The 17794-nt window shown below is 41.0% G+C and overlaps 1 protein-coding gene across 5 annotated transcripts in view; it reads right to left on the reverse strand.

The window, feature by feature from the left end:
* Positions 1 to 310: 310 nt before the first annotated feature.
* MAST2 (microtubule associated serine/threonine kinase 2) overlaps positions 311 to 17794 on the reverse strand; it is a 401769-nt gene continuing 384285 nt past the window's right edge. For all 5 annotated transcript variants that reach the window (XM_043491345.1, XM_038412329.2, XM_043491346.1 and 2 more), the window contains 7 exons: positions 17240 to 17547; positions 14572 to 14787; positions 10876 to 11102; positions 9115 to 9237; positions 7792 to 7928; positions 7390 to 7577; positions 311 to 6717 (listed from right to left, as the gene is read on the reverse strand). In XM_043491345.1, coding sequence (XP_043347280.1) covers positions 4649 to 6717; positions 7390 to 7577; positions 7792 to 7928; positions 9115 to 9237; positions 10876 to 11102; positions 14572 to 14787; positions 17240 to 17547 — 3268 coding nt within the window. In that variant the 3' untranslated portion in view covers positions 311 to 4648. The remainder of the gene's footprint in view (positions 6718 to 7389; positions 7578 to 7791; positions 7929 to 9114; positions 9238 to 10875; positions 11103 to 14571; positions 14788 to 17239; positions 17548 to 17794) is intronic.

The raw sequence follows: 17794 nt of genomic DNA on the forward strand, positions 1-17794 counted from the left end.
TCTCAGTGGGGGAAGGCAAGTTTTGTGCAAAGGAGGAAACTTTTGGCTTATGCAGCCAACTGATCCAAGCAGAAAAAAAAAATCAATGAAGAACTTGCAGAGAACTTTGGATTTACCTTGATGTCACCAGCTTGCTGTTACTTTGCAGCCATCTCCATAAGCTGTGGATTCATTTGAGTATAATCGCCTCAAAGCACACAGTAAAGTTAAACAGACTTTTTAGCTGGCAGCATGGAATGCATGGCAATGCTGCCTACATATTCTGCAGAAGATTTAAAATAGGAGACAGAAAATCAAGAAAAGCAAGAGATTGTATTTATGTAAAAAAATTTATTTCAGAGGAGGATTTAAACATCAACATGCAGGTACAACATGAATAAAAATTATTGCACCGCTATTATGTGGCAATTGTTCAAGTTTCTAAAAACACTTAAATTCCACATCTTCCTCTTATCTAGCCAAGTGCTAAGTAACACAGCTTGACACCAGAGCTCAGCTTCAAAGCCACACTGACAGCCGCCTGGATATGATAATTGAACACAACGTAAACACACAAGTCTGTCAAAATCTTCTACTAGAAGTACAGCATTATCCTTCACATCCAGTAAGAGAAAACCAGAGAAAAGACTTTATCCTCCCTGTGCAGGAAGAAAAAAAATCTAAATCACACCTTAATGCAGTGTGGATGTCAAGACTACAGGTCACGCCTTTTGCCCATCCCCCAACAAGCATTCTTTAGGATACTGGATGCTAAAAGCCTCGGGCATTCAACCCCAGGAGTGATGATTACAATGCTACAGTCTAATATTTACAATAAATATCATTCATTTTTCTTAGATGCTACAGTTAAAAGGCAAGAGGGAAAATAACACTGAAATGAAGCATTCTGCAGGAATGCATCGGCTGGGGATAGAGATAAAAAAGGATGACAAGGGTGGGAACAAATTATATATGGTAAATTCCAAAAGCAAAATGACTAAAAGAAAAACAAAACAACTTGCACCCAAGCCCACAAACAAAATGAAAAAAACCTCAGGAAAGTAACATGCTTAGATGGTTATGTCACACACACACACACACACACACACACACACACACACACACACACACACACACACACACACACACACACACACACACACAAACACACAAACACGTTTTACCTCCCCTTCTCCAGTTCAGTGCTCATTGTGGTGACCAGACTCAGTCTGCAGGATGTTTTGTATAGCCAGAATGACACTCAACTTGCACTCTGAAAAACCATACTAACCTACACACACACCCTATCCATGCACACAGATATTCATTTCCAATGTCTCATCTCTCCCATCTCCAAGATTGAGTCAGAAAACTATTTCTTTAAGTTACTGTTTTGTTTTTCAGCCAGATAGTGATAAATCTTGGCATGTATCTGGTTCATCGTCACAATTTTCCATGGAAATCTTCTCTCAGCTTTTCCCAAGAGCTTTGCTAAAAGGTGCCAGAGTGACATCAATTAACAGAGTGGGACTGTGCATACTTGGCATCTTGGGTGACATTTTAATTGACAAGGGATAGGGACTGTGGGGCTGCACCAGTAATGGACCTTTTCCTGGTAACACCAGCCTACCTGGGCTTTTAAATGGTGGACTTTTAAAATTGAACCTATTGATTTGCATCTGCTGTACAGACATTGGATGGCTAAATACACACCTTAAACTTTCTTTGGCCAAACACTCCTTTGGTGCCATCATGCAAAAGCTGAAATGTGTCAGGTTCCTTCACAATCCTCCTCTGCTCAGCTGCGGTTACTTAGGGAGTGATAAAACTGAAATTCACTGTAACAAGTCTTATTTTCAAAGGCAGGAGAGGCAAGCTACTAAAGGAGTAGTACTCTGTAGACTGTTGTCATGCGCTATGCCTTCCTTCTGGGAGCTTCCCTGGTAACCTCCCAGACAAATAGCTGTGACCCCTCCAGATCTGAGCAAAGGGTCACAATGCTCTTAGCAGGCTAGAATTGACAGACCATTTAGACACAGTGCTGTTTATTCTCATACAAATTATACTGCATTATTTTTCACGGGCAATTTGTCATCCACCCAATTGATGAGTGCGATGGGAGAGGGATGGTTCACCGCTTATTTTACATGTTCAAACAAAGACCATTTGGGTTATATCTTAATATAAATTACCTCACGTGAGATCTTGGTGTGTTTTGTATATAATTCTTATACCCAAGCCAGACATTACATAGCACTCCCATTACAAGGCTATCTCCATGGTACAAGCTCATATAAGTAATTAAATGTAATAGATTTTCCAAAAATTATTGGGCATTTCTTAGAGGGTTAGTTTCTGACTATGCACATTTTATATTGGTCTGTACTGCCAACTGGACCTTTCTTCTTGAAAACTTCTTAATGGATTGACCCACTGGGAAGAAAACCAGTCAGATCAGTTAGCAGCAGCAAAATCTGCACTCACTATTGTCTTGAAATCAACACAGGATGACATGCTTATCAAAATAAAGAGTGCTTCAAGAGGTTGCTAAATGAAGGACTCTGATTGGGCAGCACAAAGGTCGTGATTTACAAGTGCAAACCCATGTGCATTTGACTAGCTCATGCATTCTAGTGCAAGGATCAAAGACATAGTAAGTCTATCTTTAACATAGTCACTGTTGGACCTATTTATGAGTTGCTTGGGAGTGTTGATGCTTCTCTTAGTACATTAAGAAGCCTGTGCATTCTTAACAGCATTACAGTAAATGCACGCGTGCACACACACACACGCACGCACAAACAAAGTGAACAGTTCCATGAATATAAAAAAGAACTCCAAAACAAAAGTTGGTCCAAAAATAAAATCTCAGCATCCAAAATCAGTTATAGAATGAAAAAAATGGTTACAGAGAAAGAGGCAGGAAAAGAAATTCAGAGATTCTTGGAATTGGTGCATCACGAATTAAATCAGGCTGAAAGAGAGATGGGAAAACTGTATTCCTATACAAAAAATATATTTAGGGAAAATAAGTAGAAATTCAAAGTGCACAAGAGGTTTTCATAATGGAAAAAAGTGGTAGAATGAAATTGGACCAATAGATGTGACTCTTTGTCTGGTGTACTGCTGCAAGTACAGTCACCATTCAGAATTGTTCCTATCAAAGTACACCAATAAATTGGGTAACTAGCTATTGTAGGCTATCTACACACAGATATACTCAGACAAGGCTGGAGTGAAAGCCAAGAGCATTTTATGATGAATGACAGTAGCATTCTTTGACAGTAGGCTTTAATTGGCTAGAGTAAGGAAATGGTTTACAATGCCAGAGATATGTTATACTGCATATTTATCAGTGTTTTATTACAGATCTAGTCATCCCCAAAAATAATGTTATTCAGAACTGGTCACATTTAAAGCAAAGAAATGCTAGAACCCAGGAGATAATAGTAATTCTTAATGGCACCGGGTGAACTGAGCAGTGGTCATGGTCTAGCTACCAGAGGTAAAATCTTGAAATACTGTGTGCATTGTTTTGAAGTCTGTTTGCAGCTCATCCACATAACTTGATGAGTCAAAGGTAACAACACTTCATAGCACTCTCTGAGAAGAAAGGCAAATTCAGAACCCTTGCTAGGTTTCTCAAGCTCTGTTTCAGAACTGGCAGGAATACTTAAGCTCCCCCAGATGAACTACTTGGATCCATCCTAAGAGAAAGAGGCCTCCAATGCCCATATGCCATGAAGTTAACATTACTTAGGATGTACTTGAGAGTGCTAAAATTATCAGCATTATTATTTTAAAAACAACCATGTCCCTCCATGTGGTGTCACTATTTGTTCTGGATCAATGCAGACTAGAAAGGCAGGCAGCAAAGGGAGGGAGAAAACTCAATTAAAATGTTAAAAGATGGAGGAGAGAGGTGTTGTGCGTCCTGTAAAACAAAGTAAAAATAAACCATCCCAGAAAAACATGCTACAGATTGGAGACTTGCTTCTTTGAGCTTTCATTTGAGAAACAGGTTTTTAAAAAACAACGTTTAAAAAAATATATAGGACTGTTCCCTGCACCCCACACTGACCACATAGAGGCAATGAACTCTAAGATATGTTTAGGACTGGAGGATATGTAAAGTGACAGAGAAAAAGAGGATCTGGGTTGCACTGAAGAGGGCTTGAATTTGCAGGATAACCTATTAACAAGGTAGTTTTTTTTTCTCCTTTCCATAGGGAAAACTGGCTTGTAAATATCTGAAAATTTGGGAAACAATGAATGCAGTTTGAAAGAGAAAGCTGAAAAAGTGAGAGATTTTAATGTCAGCTGCCTATTTTGCACACAAAATTCTTTGGGATCTGAAATAAATGCAAAACTGGAGGGAAATGCACAGCACACCCCAAATTCAGGGCAAAATGAAGAAAAAAAAAGTCAAACTATTTTATAGCTCTGCTTTAAAGATACCCTGTTCCAAAGAGACCTCAAATGGCTAGCACACCGTGTACAAAAAGAGAATTGCAAGGATGAAAAAAATGCAAAAAACAATATGAAAAAACAACCCTCCCAAAAATAGATGTATACAGTTCTATTTCGTATTAGTGTATATTACAAAATTCAAGCATGCAGTCTATTTCTGAAGGTAGAATTCTCCAGTGCACGTATTCCAGGGACCCTGCTATGTTTTCTTTATAACATTTTCATGTGACAACGGAAAGTCTTGTATTTTTAATTGACCTCCAGCCTCTTTGCTTTTTTCCTGCATCAGAGTCTCCTCTTTACAGAGCTTCAGACTCCCATCTTGCAGAGGAGATGCCCTAAGAATCTCTCTTCCAGGGGCATGTGGTAGATCTTTTGGTGGAGAAGTTTTCCTGTTATCCCCCAAGGCTTCAAGTGCTTTAGAATTGCCAAAACCTGGCTCTTTTTTTGCTGTCAGAGAACATGCTGGCTCCCAAGACTTTGCTGGACTTATTGACTCTGTGTAGGGTGCACAGGTTTTAGTAAGATTGTCTGTGCTAAGAGGTTTTGCTTTTTCTTGACCTAATCCCACTTTTAATGTTTCCTGCCTTCTTTGTTTTGAATCTCTCTTACAGGACAGGTCCATTTGGGGGGACTCTTTATCAGTTTCTAGCTTTCTAGTACCCAACACGTCAAGCTTCACGGGTCCCAACACACTTTGAGCTACAGTTTCTAACTGAGACACCAAAAGAGCCATTTCACCAGAACTTGGGACATGGGGAATTGAGGGTGCAGCACCTGTTGCATTACTTGGGCTAATTTTCCTAGCATTTAAATGATTCTTGCCTTGTGAAGAGCCCTCTGCATGGCACGAGGTTTGCTGTTTTTCAGCAGTAGGACTTTTTGGAGATGTTTCATTTACATTTGCCAGATGTTGAAATCTGTTGCTCTGTTCTGTAGATTGAAGTTCTTGTTTGTGATCTATTTCTCTGCAGTCTGTTTGGCTTATTGATAGAGGAGAGTTTATACCCACTGTGCAACAAGAAGTAAGTGCTAGTGAACATTGGGTTTTTTGACTGATTTCTGTTAACACAGACTCCTTTGGAGCATCTTTACCATGTGACACCCCTGAAGAGTGGATTTGCTCAAACTGAAGGAATCCCACAGGTGGGCACTTTGTATCTTCTATGCAATCTATACTTTTCCCCACAGTGTATTTGATGCTCTCATAAGAGGCATCTTCTTGACTAATGTGCTCAAAGGTTTTGTTTTCTGGCAATTTATGCCCTTTTGCTGTTGTTCCTGACCCTGGCAGTGGCTTTTCATATTTGCCAGATTCTCCTGGAGACGTTCTGGTGAGCATCTCTGACTGTGACTGGGGTATGCTAATTTGCAGTGCCTCTGAGACAGCCTTAGATGGCTGCTTAGTTATCTTCTGCAAGTCTGCTGTACCTTTTGGATCATCAGTTAGAAAAGCATCATCCTCCATATAGTCTTTGCTTTCCCGTTTAGAAGAAAACTTATTATCATCATTAGAAGAGTTGGAGCCCTGTTCTCCTCTGAAGGGTTGCCTTTCCAATCTTCTCCCATCTTGACTATCCTCTGAACCATCATCTGTTTCATCTTCAGAGGAATCTACTTCCCTAATGGCCTCCTGCTTTTGTAGCGACTCTCTCCTCTCTACTCTGTCTTGTCGAATAGCACCTAGCTTCCTGGAAGATGGCTTTTGCAGTGTCCCTTTTTCCGCTAGCCCAACTTTACCTCCTGTTGCTTCATTCACAGACTCCTGTAAACTTTGGAGACTAGGATCCCTTTGTAGCATCTCCTTCTTAAATTCAGAATGGGAGATATCCAAGCTATGTTTGCGAGAGGAAGCCAGCTTCTTTTCAGAAGACAGTGAGGCAGCCAGTTTCTCAGCTGACTGGACTCTCTTCAGCAAAGGAGACCTGGGTGGCTCAGCGCTTTTGGGTCTGGAGATCTGTCTTACCAGAGGTGGGGAGGAATGTAATTTTACAGGAAAGGACTGAATAATACTGGAGCTGCCTACCGAATGCCCTGGCAAAGGAGAAGGTGAACGCTGTGGTGACGTGGACTGTGGGGTTGGTGAGGGAGTGTGAGCTAGAGGGGAGAGAGGGATGTTTCCCGCAGATTTACGCCTCGGAGATCTATACTGGCGTTGAAGCTTTGGGGCTAGTCCATGTAAAGAACTGGGTCGGATGTGTCCAGAGCTGGCTGGAGAGTTGGGAACACTGGAACTGGGGGAGCTGCTCTGGGAAGAATTTCCACCAACTTCAAAAAAAAAAAAAAAAGAGAGAAAAGAAAAAAGCAATTTTTTTACTGTTTTATAATTAAAAACATTCATGCTATGCTTGTACAATGTAAGAAGAGCTGTTTGTCACATTACCCCACGGTATTATAGTAAAGATATTACAAGATGGAATACCATTGTTCCCAGTAGAGCTACTATGTGATTGTCACATAATCAGTATCAGAAAATACTACAGGGTATTTCCCAGAAACTCAGTGAGAAAACATTCTGTTACTACCGTATTAAGCCATATGTATATAAAACCATGCATTTTATTGTTGTTATTGTCAGGAAGCAAGTTTCTTAAAATTCTCTGTCTACTGGTCAAATTCTCAGCTCTGATTTTTTCCACATTTCAACTATTTTTCTCTTATGTATTATTAAAAAAAAAGGGAAAATACTGTGGAAAGATCATAACTTGCACCACATATCTGCACTGCTAGAAGAGCCACCCAGGTACATAATGAACAAAAACTGACCTTTTTCATGATTAAACTTTTATCTACCCACAGCAAAGAAAGACGTACACAGAAATTACTGCTTTGAAGTTCAAATAAATGTAAACTCCATATTTGGTTGGTGGCTGTTTTATATTTTGCTTTAAAAATGAAGCCATTAAAAATTAAAATCCCCCCTATAAACAGTTCTTTTACCTGAATGTACAGACTCAGGAGTAGATCTGTAGCTCTGCGTAGGTGACCGAGGGGACAGGTTGTGGGTTGGAGAACCGGGAACACTTTCTCCAGAAGACAGAGAGCGGTTAAGTGAAGATAAACTGCGGCTGGTGTGTAACAATGACGCCTGCTTTGTGATCTTCCTGAACAAAGAACTCTTCTTCTTACTGGGAAGATGAATTAAAAGTTACTCATTTGTCAAACCAAAAGATTTATTTACTCTTACTGGCACATCTCTCTCACTCAGTTTAGAGGCGTAATGTAAACAACAATGTGTGCTGACACAAACTTATTGCATGGAAATTGCTTTGACAAGGTCTACCTACCGCGGGAGCATTTAATTTTCAAAGTTTAAAAAATAATAAAATATATCAAGCTCACCTTTCCTGCCCATCTTTAGTTTTGCTTTTCTTGTTCCTTCGAGCCATCTTAGATTTGTAGCTGGGCTTCCGAGCTGGCCCAACTTTGATTGATGTGTTCTCAAATGGGGAAGTAGAGATAGATACCTTATTTCCACTCTGTCGGATACAAGAGACGGCAGTTGTATGGAATAAGATTGCTTTTGGCAGTTCTAGGTGTTGAGCAAGTGGATTGCTAATTAATCACAGGCTGACATGTTTTATTCCTTTGACTAATCCCCTTTCCCTCTTTGAATCTTCATCTAGAGCAGTAAAATGGACCTCTTTCATCAGGCTTTCACAACAAATTAAATCTTGGTTTCCTAGCTAACTGGTACAGCTGCACAGAGTAGAAGGTGCACGGGCTTTGACCTCTCTTATTGAGATCCTGAATGCCTCAACTTACGCCTTGTAAAACACCAAGATATCATGGTGATAGTGCCCATACATACTACCAATGAGAACTACAACAATCATCTTCCTTTTAGAAAGTCAGACAAAGCAGCATTCTTTGGCACCCAAACATGTTCCCTACTTATGTGTCTGATCCCTTCTTCATGCTGATAGATTGACAGATACACGGAGATGCATCAGGCATCCATCAGCATGAATTTACACTGACTGTGTCTAAAAGCACTAGCCTGGTCCCCTCAAATCATTAAGAAAAATCCCTCATTTCTTCCATGTGTGCAAACCCCACCAAAGGCCTGTCTCTTGGAACTGTTAAAGGGTTTGTTTTATTTCCATAAACGTACTCAGCACACAAGGAGGTATCAAAATACAAGTCATTTAGCTCAATACTTTCAAGACCAGCTATTATAAAGCCTCTTTTAAACATTGCTGACAATAATCCTTGAGAAAACAGTATTAAGAGCTAACAACATTAACAGCCTAAAGCAAAACAAAATTAATGGGAAAAATGTGAGGGTATTTCTTAAAATGATATGGGGGGATTATTATAGTTACACCATATTAACCCGTTGACTGCTTCCAAATTCATCATCAAAGTCAAACAAATGAGCATCTCTTCTGGTGCCAAATATACCTGATAGGCCCTTACTTTCCACAAACATCAATGGACTGTCAGTTTAAAGTGGAACAAGACAATTTTGGAGACTTCTGGAGAGACTAATAATTTCTACCTGGCAATGGGATTAAAGCAAAGGATTTTTGCAAGGCTAACGTTAGGAGCCAGGTACTTAACTTACATTTAAAATGACCCTCTGACAATCAGATACTGTGTTTTAAATCAGTTTTTAGGTATATACTGTCCACATTCTGTAATACAAGCATGTTCCAGCCCTACCTTCAGGATCAGTTCCACCACTTCAGTATGCACCAGTCCATGGACAGACTCTCCATTGACATGGGTTATCAGATCACCTTCCCGCAGACCTGCTTCATTAGCAGGACCTCCTTCTTCCACATGCTGCCAATGACAGGGAAATGACTTACTTGAAAATACACAGGAACACGGGAATAGCGAGACTGGACCAGACCTGACGTCCATCCAATCCAGGATCCTATCTCTAACAGTGACCAATACTAGATGCTTCATAGGAAGATGTAAGAACCCCACAATAGTAGATGTGGGATAATCTGCACCCCACAGGTCTCATCCTGATCTCTAAGAGTTAGAAATTGGCTTAAGCCTTGAACCATGAGGTTAAGTGTCCTTGTAAATTTTTGGTCATCATTAATTATCACTCTGAATATTCTTGATATCCGTATAAATATAAAGAAAATTAAGCCCACTGAGCTTCAGAATTAAACATCCTGGAGCACGTATCTTGGAAGCTGACTAAAAAGTCTTATAGCCTCATTCTCCTGTCAGCCGAGTTTCCAGTCATTGAGATTGTACATATCATGCATCTGACTCCAAACAAATTATTTTCCCACCTCCCATCCTTTAGCACAGTACTTCCTCTAAATGGTGACACCCTAATCGTCCCATAAGGTTTTTCCCCCCATTGGTGATTCTGCCATCCCCACCTTAAAATAGGGACCTGTAACCTTAAGTAATGACAGGTTTCAGAGTAGCAGCCGTGTTAGTCTGTATTCGCAAAAAGAAAAGGAGTACCCGTGGCACCTTAGAGACTAACAAATTAGTCTCTAAGGTGCCACGGGTACTCCTTTTCTTTTTGTAACCTTAAGGTGAGGCATAACTTTGTTGCAGCAGCTTTCTCTTCAACATGGACTGAAGAGGTTGCAAGCCACAGTGCTAATAAATACAGAATTTTTCAAGGGAAGCTATCATCACTATGAGAAAAATCCAGTTCCAGATTGTTTTATGCTGCTCATTAAGTAAAAAAATAATGATCACCACATACAAAGACTGGCTCTCCTAATGAGGTCTCCAAAACACTGATATAGAAGGATATTAAGAAACCATTGCCCTCCACCCTCTCTTATAATTCTAAAACAGTGCATTTTAAATAATATACATCATTTTGGGGAATACGATTATGGTTAACAGTCATATACATTGCCAAAGAAAGATCACACAGATCATATATTTGTAAGGGGAAGGAAGAGAGATATGGAGAAGCAGACAGTAAGATCACTTGGCATAACACATAGCTAAATTGAATGCCAAATCGATGGACAATCAATGTAAAGGCACTGATGATTTAAGGCATGTAATCAACTCCCAGTGGCTGTCTTGAAAATTCCAGCAGACTGGGTTGATCTGAAGCAAACTATCACTGCTTACACAACTCAGGATGAATTAGCTATAATTGACCCTCATGTGACAACCCCAATAGAGAGCAAGAGGACTTGCACAAAGACACATGCTTTAATATATGCACTTCTGGTAAAACGAGGCAGACCTATGTTACCAGTGGTGGAAAAAGCTGTTGTGATTTTTGTGATAGGGTCGGACTGCTCCTGATTAAAAGCCCCAGGGGTTTTTAAAGATTGTCTGTCAAAAGACTCCTGGGGGTCTGAATTAGGAGAGGGGATACATGGCAGCAAAGGACAGTTTATAGATTAAACCTGCAATCTGGAAAGAAAGAATTCCCAGCCCTTAAGAGCATTCTTATTAGAAAAACAGTCAGTCACTTACCCAGACCATGTGATGCACAGCGTAGACGTCACTATCCCCCATGTAGACTCGAATAGCACGAAGGGTAAAGCCATATTTCTTTCCAGCCCGATGGATTATGATTGGTGGTTTTGGGTTTGTGATAGCAGGAGAAAAGTCTCGGCTTGGTGAGGAGTCCCTTGAAGATGGGTTGGAGGACAGAGAATGAGGTGACATTGGACTAGCCAATGGGGAGCAAGTGTGGTGATCTACAGTGATGATACAAAGGAGTGCAAATTAGAAAGCCTGACCTTCAAAGGGAAATATAACTCCTGTTAAAATTCTAATAGAAAATGAAATCTTCCCTTATGTTTTTATAAAGCTAGTGAAAGCAGCATTAAAAATCCCTTTAGTATCAAATGTATCAAGGTTCATTTCCTGCAGTCTTTTTAATTAATAAGTGCTCTGAAAGGTCAAAATCAGTGCAGTTTACAAAAAAAGCGAGTTCTTATTATGTACTTAGTACAGCACTGTTGTTTGTCATCTAGGAATTACAGCTGGGTCAATGTGTCCATTTTGAAAAGCTATTTTCAGGGATTTCATTACTCAGCCATAAATATTTGCTCCAGGCAGAATCCTGGAGTATACAGTTTCAGTCTACCAAAGATTTCTTTTACAATATTTTATATAGATACATGCTTTTATATATATGGGATAGCAGTTTCTAGATTAGAGAATACACTGTTCAAATAAGTAGTAAACATGGTGTGGGTCACTTTGTCTACCCAATGACAGGTTTCAGAGTAGCAGCCGTGTTAGTCTGTATTCGCAAAAAGAAAAGGAGTACTTGTAGCACCTTAGAGACTAACAAATTTATTAGAGCATAAGCTTTCGTGAGCTACAGCTCACTTCATCAGATGCATTTGGTGGAAAAAACAGAGGAGAGATTGATATACACATACAGAGAACATGAAACAATGGGTTTTATCATACACACTGTAAGGAGAAAGAAAAGGAGTACTTGTGGCACCTTAGAGACTAACAAATTTATTAGAGCATAAGCTTTCATGAGCTACAGCTCACTTAAGATAAGCCATCACCAGCAGCAGGGGGGGAAGGAGGAAAACCTTTCATGGTGACAAGTAAGGTAGGCTATTTCCAGCAGTTAACAAGAATATCTGAGGAACAGTGGGGGGTGGTGTGGGGGGGAGAAATAACATGGGGAACTAGTTTTACTTTGTGTAATGACTCATCCATTCCCAGTCTCTATTCAAGCCTAAGTTAATTGTATCCAGTTTGCAAATTAATTCCAATTCAGCAGTCTCTCGTTGGAGTCTGTTTTTGAAGCTTTTTTGTTGAAGGATAGCCACTCTCAGGTCTGTAATCGAGTGACCGGAGAGACTGAAGTGTTCTCCAACTGGTTTTTGAATGTTATAATTCTTGATGTCTGATTTGTGTCCATTCATTCTTTTACGTAGAGACTGTCCAGTTTGACCAATGCACATGGCAGAGGGGCATTGCTGGCACATGATGGCATATATCACATTGGTAGATGCGCAGGTGAAGGAGCCTCTGATAGTGTGGCTGATGTGATTAGGCCCTACGATGGTATCCCCTGAATAGATATGTAGATAGAGTTGGCAACGGGCTTTGTTGCAAGGATAGGTTCCTGGGTTAGTGGTTCTGTTGTGTGGTGTGTGGTTGCTAGTGAGTATTTGCTTCAGATTGGGGGGCTGTCTGTAAGCAAGGACTGGCCTATCTCCCAAGATCTGTGAGAGTGATGGGTCGTCCTTCAGGATAGGTTGTAGATCCTCGATGACGCATTGGAGAGGTTTTAGTTGGGGGCTGAAGGTGATGGCTAGTGGCGTTCTGTTATTTTCTTTGTTGGGCCTGTCCTGTAGTAGGTGACTTCTGGGTAATCTTCTGGTTCTGTCAATCTGTTTCTTCACTTCAGCAGGAGGGTATTGTAGTTGTAGGAAAAAACCCATTGTTTCATGTTCTCTGTGTGTGTATATCAATCTCCCCTCTAAAAGAAAAGGAGTACTTGTGGCACCTTAGAGACTAACAAATTTATTAGAGCATAAGCTTTCGTGAGCTTCATCGGATGAAGTGAGCTGTAGCTCACGAAAGCTTATGCTCTAATAAATTTGTTAGTCTCTAAGGTGCCACAAGTACTCCTTTTCTTTTTGCGAATACAGACTAACACGGCTGCTACTCTGAAATCTCCCCTCTGTATTTTCCACCAAATGCATCCGATGAAGTGAGCTGTAGCTCACGAAAGCTTATGCTCTAATAAATTTGTTAGTCTCTAAGGTGCCACAAGTACTCCTTTTCTTTTTGTCTACCCAATGTAACTCAAAACCAACCTGGGTTTTAAAAATGAAATTTGATATGAGGTTGGACTACAACTGGCTCAAGGAAGTTGTGGGATTTTTAATACAGAAGGAGCAAAATGTTTACAAGTAGGAAGTAGCTAATGCAGGATTATTGTAATGATTTAAAAATTATATTACTAACAAGCAGCTGCAAAACCCAGCTCCCCTCTTACCATGGGTGTGATTCAACTGGCCTATTGGCTAAAAACTATTACAGTTGTAACTAATATTATTAGTGTATCAAATGTATCAAAATAGTCTTACTATACTTAGATAAGCTGATAAAATAATTTACATTACAAAACATATACAAAAATATGAACTGAATGCACAACTCCTGTATTCATCTAGGAAAAACTGCCACAAAGTGACCATTAAGAAACACCTGCTGAGCCATCTAGTATGTATTTACCTGACAGATGAGAACAGTTCTGTCGGGGCCTCCGCTGGATAATGAAATAAACATTTTAGAGAATTTCATGAGGGAGATGGTAGTTAGAAAACTAACCAATCCTCAGATGACAGGAAATGAAATGCAAGTCACCACAATGGAGCCAAATATCAATCTTCTATCTGCCTCCTGGGTTCCAACAGAGACATTATAGCCGGTATTGCTCTCCCAGGATGTTGGGCTGCAAATTGCAGGGACGTTCCTGGTCTCTTACTAGGCAGGAACAAGCGAGTCCCTGGGACTTCCAGTAAGGCCTTGAGCTCTACAAAGGGGAGGTGGAAGGTAGTGGGCACAAAGCAAGAATTCCTCCCGGAGAGAGATGTCGTCTGAACCATGGCCCTTTCTACCCTGTTTGACAGAGGCTTCTAACAATTGCCACAATCTGGTGCCAAAAATTATAAAGATATATCCATATCTCTATATACACACACCGTTTGGTACTAACTTACTTAAATGTATTCAACCCTCTCATCTGAACATTCCTGGAAACTGAATGCGCCAGATATGCTTGATTTCAACAAAACGTTAGGGATATCAGGTGTAGAGAAGTAGCAGCAAAAGGGTTAAACTTGTTTTGTCTGTAATTTTAATAGATATTCTTGCTGCATCCTTGTCTAGAGACCAGCCAAAGTTCTTGGAGCCAATTTAAACAAAAGAAGCTGTTATCGAGACAATGAGACACGGCTGTCATTTATGGTATCTGTAGTCACAAGATCACAAGTACATCTCTGTCTTCAGCAAAATAACACTCATTTTCCATGCAAGTGGCAAATATGCAGGAGTCCCAATTCCTCTTCCTTCAGGAACAATATCTTTATTGGCAGGAGCAGAAAAACATAGAGGTCCTGTCTGCACGTCTTTTGTTCAAGGCATTCACATTTTTACAATATCTAAATGTGGTTTATTTCTTACCTGAAGGAATCAGAAGGGAGAGGGCTGTAGCTGATGCTGATTTAATCACTTTGTTGATAGGTCTCGAGCTACGTTTCTCCCCCGATTCCCCAGAGAGCAACCGGTGCCGTGCCCGCCGCACTGCCAAGTCGCTGATGGCTTTTGGAGTGATAAAATCTGGACCTTCATAACTATTGCTACGAATGCGCTGATCAGAGAAATCTGTAGTGCTCCCAGCTACAGTTTAAATTAAAGTCAATTAGAACCACAGGGAATTCCTAACAGCATATTCCCCCACAGGCAAAATATATGACATCAAAGTCATGTTTACATGTAGTCCAACAGCGAATTTTCTTCAGAAGCAAGCCCAGGGCTTGAGTTCTTATTTACAGAAATTTATAACCACTGGCATTCTTCTGTATACTGAGAATTACCTGTTTTTCTTTTGTTGGAAAGCCAGTTCTTGAAACCAAGTTGCTGCAGTAATAAAGTTAGATGAAGCCTAACTCTATAGCACAGTTTTAAAGTAGTAAGCCATTTAAATAGAATTGTTTATATGGCAAACAACCAGAGGAGGTTTGAGAAAGTACTCTCATTTTTATTATCAGCAAGAATGGTCAACCTTAAAGGCTGCAACAACTGAACTAGGCTTTATGCTATTTACAGAAGGACGGCCATACTGGGTCAGACCCGTGGTCCATCTAGCCCAGTATCTTGTCTTCCGACACAGGCTGGAAGCAGATGCTTTGGGACAGAGGGAGGCACAAAAATTACATTAGAAGAATTTAATTAACATTGCAAAGTCAAGAACTCAAAAATTAGGAAATACTTGTGCAACCTTTCAGCCCTCTTGTGTGTATGCATTATGATTGTACCGTCTAATTCAGTGGTTCTCAATCTATTTACCATTGTGGGCCGCATATGCAGCTTCTCTGTTATGTGGGCCACATACACACAACATACATGCTACCTGTCTGGCCCTGAGGCTGTCACATGGGCTGCAGCTGTGTGGTGATTGAGCCACAAGCAGCCCATGGGCCACAGGTTGAGAACTACTGGTCTAGTTACATGATGACACACTATTTTTTCCACAAGACCTTGCCTCATTCCGTGTACAGAATGGATGGTGCTCACGTAGTGAGCAGGTATTCAATATTTTATTTTATCTTCTTTGTTCAATGTATGGTCCCAGGCCTGTCTTACTAACACTGTTCAAACCCTTCTCTGAGGACAGAATTATTAATTTCCTCCTGGGCTTCTCTATAGTGCCCATCACTATAATGGTGGTCACAAACCACTCCTGGGAGACATGGGGGGTTATTATCCCCATTCTACAGATGAGAACTGAGGCACAGAATAATTAAGGTCAAAGGTATCCACTCATTATGACTGGCCAAATTGAGGCATAGGTGAGCTAATTTTTCAGAGCACTTAGCATTGTATAGCATTTCATATGTTGAAAGCACAGACTTCAGTTGCTACTGTGAGCACAGCACTTCTGCAAATCAGACCCTGGGTCTCAAGTCAGCACCCAGAAAAGGAGGAACAACACAGTAAGTGACCATTAGGGAAACGTTTGGTTTAAGCAATTGGACTGCCATCTCATAGGAACTCTGGGATTAAATCCAGGGATAAAGTCCAGTTTTCCAGGGCAGTATTCATCTATGACCATGATACTGGTTTTTCTCTTCCTGCAGTTCCCTGCCTCATTCACTCCACACCTTCCAGCTTCTGCAACAAATGAAGCAGGGGTCTACAAATAATAGTCTCCTTCACTACACAACCCTGATTCATCCCCACAGCAGGTCTGTCCTGTGCACTGTATGAGTCAGGGGCCCTGTGGAAAATACAGTATGTGATCATGTAATTAAAGACTGTTATAATGCAAATGCACAAGGGAGCCAAATTAAGGTTGCACAGGCAATCTTAATTCTGCCATTTTCTATCTTTTGAGTGCTTGACTTTGCAGCTTTAACAAGGTTCTTTTAACAGTTTTTTGGTAGGTAATTTGCAAGGTTTTTAATAAAGCAAGCTGAAAAAACAAACTCCGTTTTGTGACATCATATTAACATCCCCAAGGGTCCTCAGCAGGGTTGGTACTTTTAGATCCACTGCACAGACCTCTGTTACTTGAGCTAACGGAGTAACTGATAGCAGTAGTAGGTTGTCATCCTCTATGTGGATCACCATTAGAGGGGTATGGGACACTTTGCCAGTGGATTTCAAAGATATTTGCTCACAACAGAGGAGTGGTGACTCTGAGAATTCTTGGTTATATTCTAGGCTCTGGAAGGGAGTGTTCTCTAGTGGGCACAGATTCTTCTGCCAATTTCCTCTAAGTTTGACCCATTCTGCCCTGTCCCCTCCAACCAGTCTCTCTCCCAGTCCTGTCTCTTCCCCTCCCCAGGCTCCTTGTCCCAGTCCCATTCTCCTCACCCTAGCCAATCTCATTCTCCACTTCTCTGGCTTCTCATCCCAGTCCCATCCCTCTTTACTCTCCATCTCAATCCCCTCCCCACCAGCTGTTCCTTGTTTTCCCCTCAGTCCCACTTCTCTTCCACACACTCTGGCTCCTTCTCTGATCTGTCTTACCTCTCCCATCATCTGCTTCCCCCTACTCCACTGGTTCTCAGTCTCAGCCTCCTCTCGACTTCTTGATGGCAGTGATCCCATCCCACCAAGTGCATACCTGTCAGGGTTGAGCTGCTGATGTTGCTGATGGTTGATGAGGGTGTTGTTGGCCCGTCCTCATCTAAATGCAGCTCTCGCTCCACAGGTTGTTCTGGAATTGGCAGGGGGAGCCCCTCGCGCGACTGTACTGTAGATAGTAACGTTCCATCGGGCTGTTGCTTTTTGGGGGCAAGTCCTTCTTCCTCAGCTGAGATGGCAAACCGGGGCATGTCGAGAAGCCCCGAACAACGCCGCCGAACAGTAAGAGGTGGACTGGAGTCACTCTCTGTGTGTGAGGATTCAGACACGGACAAGCGCTTACGCAGTCTGAGAGAAAAAGCATGACCAGGTCACTGGGCTGTGATAATTCATAATGCCGAAGGACAAGTGATTGTTACTGGTATACAAGCACAGAAATAATAAGCAAACTCAAGCCAAAACAATAGGATTCTGGGTTCAAGCCTCCCTATTTGGGTAATTGGGAGGTGAGCTAGGGAAGAGGCTTGGGTTTAGGGTTGTTGTTTGGACCATTAAAAGTTGGGTATTTGCAAAATTCAGATCTGGATTATTTTCC

Source organism: Dermochelys coriacea, chromosome 8 (genome assembly GCF_009764565.3).
Source record: "Dermochelys coriacea isolate rDerCor1 chromosome 8, rDerCor1.pri.v4, whole genome shotgun sequence".
In the NCBI taxonomy this organism is placed as follows: Eukaryota; Metazoa; Chordata; order Testudines; family Dermochelyidae; genus Dermochelys; species Dermochelys coriacea.